This window comes from Austrofundulus limnaeus, unplaced genomic scaffold (genome assembly GCF_001266775.1).
Source record: "Austrofundulus limnaeus strain Quisiro unplaced genomic scaffold, Austrofundulus_limnaeus-1.0 Scaffold518, whole genome shotgun sequence".
Lineage (NCBI taxonomy): Eukaryota > Metazoa > Chordata > Actinopteri > Cyprinodontiformes > Rivulidae > Austrofundulus > Austrofundulus limnaeus.
Window position 1 is genome coordinate 133,075 of NW_013952920.1, and position 3,506 is coordinate 136,580.

The 3,506-nt window shown below is 38.8% G+C and overlaps 1 protein-coding gene across 2 annotated transcripts in view; it reads left to right on the top strand.

The window, feature by feature from the left end:
• The first annotated feature begins 1,383 nt into the window (after positions 1-1,383).
• Positions 1,384-3,506, top strand: part of pcsk7 (proprotein convertase subtilisin/kexin type 7) — a 27,618-nt gene continuing 25,495 nt past the window's right edge. The window contains exons 1-2 of one of the 2 annotated variants that reach the window (XM_014026031.1): positions 1,384-1,553; positions 2,508-2,815. In XM_014026031.1, the coding sequence (XP_013881485.1) occupies positions 2,567-2,815 (249 nt within the window). In that variant the 5' untranslated portion in view covers positions 1,384-1,553; positions 2,508-2,566. The remainder of the gene's footprint in view (positions 1,554-2,507; positions 2,816-3,506) is intronic. The other variant, XM_014026032.1, reaches the window with a different exon arrangement.

A 3,506-nucleotide genomic window follows, 5' to 3' on the forward strand; every position in this document is an offset into this window, starting at 1 on the left:
CATTATATGTATGTATTTCTAAATGTATATGTAACTACACATGTGCACATGTGCATTCACAGCACAATAAAACAAATATGAATAAATCCTTGTGTTATTGCTATGTAAATAAAGACAATTTAAGAGAATAAAAAAGTATTTCACCATGAAAGCTCTTATTTTTAATGTATATAGTGTCAAATCAGTGAGTCAGAGAACAAACATCAGTAAAATGTAAACAAAAATTACATGAAGACGTGTGAGGGTTCACAGAGAGAGACACAACAGATTGGTCAAAAATGTTTATTTATTTACAAAAATTTAAAATAATGTCGTTTGGGCCAACAAAAGAGGTTAACATAAAATTTAATTAAGGCACCAACTTATGAACTGAAAAATTAACTGATTAACTGATTAAACTCATCAAAGTAACACGTCATTGTAATCTAAGAAAATAAATATTTACGATCATAAAATACTAAAACTGTGGTAAAACATCACAAATTGAATTATAAAATTAAACTTGTCCCTCTGCTGACATGCAACATGATGTGACCTCATGCAGCTATGACTTCTTGTTGCAGCTGGGCTGTTTACACTGAGAGGCTGTTTACACTGAGGGGCTGTTTACACTGAGAGGCTGTTTACACTGAGAGGCTGTTTACACTGAGAGGCTGTTTACACTGAGGGACAGGACCACTGCAGCTGCCTCTCTAAAGGAACTGACAACTCAAGAAAACAAAAAGTTCAAATTTTGCAAATGATAAAATAAACTATTATACAATGTTAACTATATGTGTGCGCTCTAAATAATTACCCTTATATGAAATTATGCAAAATTGTTTGATTAAACTGCCTAAGTACTTAAATGCTAAATTATTTAAATTAGATTAATGAAATTTGTACATTTACAAAAAACAAACCCATAAAATAACAAATATACTAAAATAGCGACACAACCTTTCTTTACTGTGTGGATGCAGGTGCTGAAATCACAGTATGTATATACTAAAGCATTATTTACATTTTAACATCACCTCTAATCCTGACAATGTGAGCCGTCCTGTCAGTCTTTTGTCTTGAAGTGCTCTCTTCAGACTTTGAATGAGCAAAACCCTCTGTTCTGATTAGAAATTCTCAGTCTGTGTAACTAGGAGGTCTATGTGAAGAAAAAAGACCAGAAAGAGATAAAGAGAACCAGTCCCTGCTGTTATTTTGTTGATTGCCAAATAACACGAGTTACAATGATAAAAAAAATAGTATAAATATTAAATAATCAAAACTATTGTTCAGTCTTACTTATAAAAAGGTTATCACATGTGATCTGCTTTCAAAACGTCACAGACTAATGCACCAAATAAGGGCAGCGTCTTGTTCCAGTGCTGCCTAGAGTGAAGTGACCCCCATCCAATATGGCGGCGCCGCACGATGCCATTCTGCCCGCCGTGCGGTATCTAGTATGTATATATCTATGCATGAGCGCTCGTGTTTCACGGAAATAAGGAAGCTCTGGAGATGTTACTGGTTATATTTACTTATTACCAACCGTGAGAAAACCATATTTCAGTGGAAAGGTAATTTTATTTTATGTTGTTTATTTTATATATAAATTCATATCGTTCGACCTTGTCTTTTTTTTTTTTTAACAAATGATCTTAGTGAGTCGTTACCGGACACACGACTAGCTTCAACAACGCTGCGGTGAAACTCGAGCCCTACTTCTGATTCTTTCGGTTGTCCGTCTGTACTCGTAGTTAATGTAAAGCGACTAGTTTTTCAGCCTACATGTTAAGGTTTAGGTCATTTAGACGGGGTTGTTTAAATGCCAAAACATCGTCCAATTAAGCTAGCTTGCATGCTACATATAAAGTAAACCATAACAAAACTGACAGCTAACGTCACGTGAGGGAGCGACAAAAACGCAGCTGTTTGTGAAGCAAGCGCATTTAAACAATAATTCAGCTATTTTAACTCAGTCAGCCGTTCTGAATTCGAGCTGTTATTGTGTTCGTACAATAAAATGAGTTTCTAACCTTTAACAATGTGGTCAGCTGCTGGCTGGGACAATTTAACTTCCAGAAAAAGCTTTTTTGTTGTTGTTTAGAGTCTGTGACAAAGCCTACAAAATACAATGCCACATAGTTTTTTATTTTTCCTGCAGTAGTAGTGTTTATTTTCCGGGTTGGTGAAACATTGTTGAACACAAATAAGCTGCTGTGCCTTTTCGTGTGAAACTATTTGTTATGCATTGTTTATATTTGCCTGTAAAACCACATCTACTGTAATATTTTAAAGTAATTGTTTTCCTCTAACAGTTTTAATATTGTTGCATCGAAGTGTGAAAGGATTTTCACAGTGTCCCACTAAGCGCAGTCATGTAAAATCTTGGGAACGATGGTCGCAGTGTGTGAGGCTGGGGTTTTGAGAAGCTGCCTCTGAATGCAGCGAGCAGATGTGAAACAACCAGCTGCTCATTCTCTGATTGTCCTCCTCTTGTCTCTGTGTGTGTGTCCTTGGCCGATGACCAGGTTGCTGCTCAGATGAAGAGGCCTCGTCTGGTCGGCCTGTTGTGTGACCCCTCCTTGCCATGGCAGCGCCATATTTCCCCACGTTTCTCCTCCTTATATGTCTGTCCTCTCTAGCCCTCTTGCTTTTTAGCTTTCTGCCCTCTCGCAATCCCTCTCTTCACTTCACATCCACGTCTCACTCCTTACCTTGGTCGGAGCCCTCCTGCAGGCCAGGTCAGTCCTGGGCCGTCCGGATCCACGATGGTCCTCAGCGGAGAGGAGAGGATGGGGCCGAGTACTCTGGACACCTCGATGTCATAGCTGACAAGGTAGAGTACTTCATCAGCTTGTTTAATAAGTCAAAATACTTTTTATTTGAAGTTTTTATTGTAATCAAAACACTACTAAAACATAGGAAAATTTTATTTGAATATAAAGATTTAAAAAGAGTTCTTTATTGCTATTTTCCTTATTTTTGTTTGACTGCAATAAGTATCTCAACAATTATTTTTTTGCATACAATGATGCTTTAAATCAGAATGATCTAATAGCAAGACCTAGTTTTTATATGCATAGTGTAGGGATGTGGATACATTTTTAATCCTACACCAATATTAAATCTGACAGCAGATTCCAAAAGAACATTTCAAACCATACAAAATATCACCAAAATCATGTGATTATCTGACGTATGAGGGAAGTTCGGAACGAGATCTGCAGCTCTCGCTGGAGCGGTTCGCGGCCGAGTGCGAAGCGGTCGGGATGAGGCTTAGTGCCTCCAAATCCGAGGCCATGGTCTTGAGCCGGAAAAGGGYAGAGTGCCTTCTCCGGGTCAGGGGGGTCGCCCTGTCTCAAGTGGAGGAGTTTAAGTATCTGGGGATCTTGTTCACGAATGGGGGAAGAACGGAGCGGGAGATCGACAGGCGGATTGGCGCAGCGTCTGCTGAGTCAGAAAGCGAAGCTCTCGATTTACCGGTCGATCTACGTTCCTACCCTCATCTATGGTCAAGAGCTTTGGGT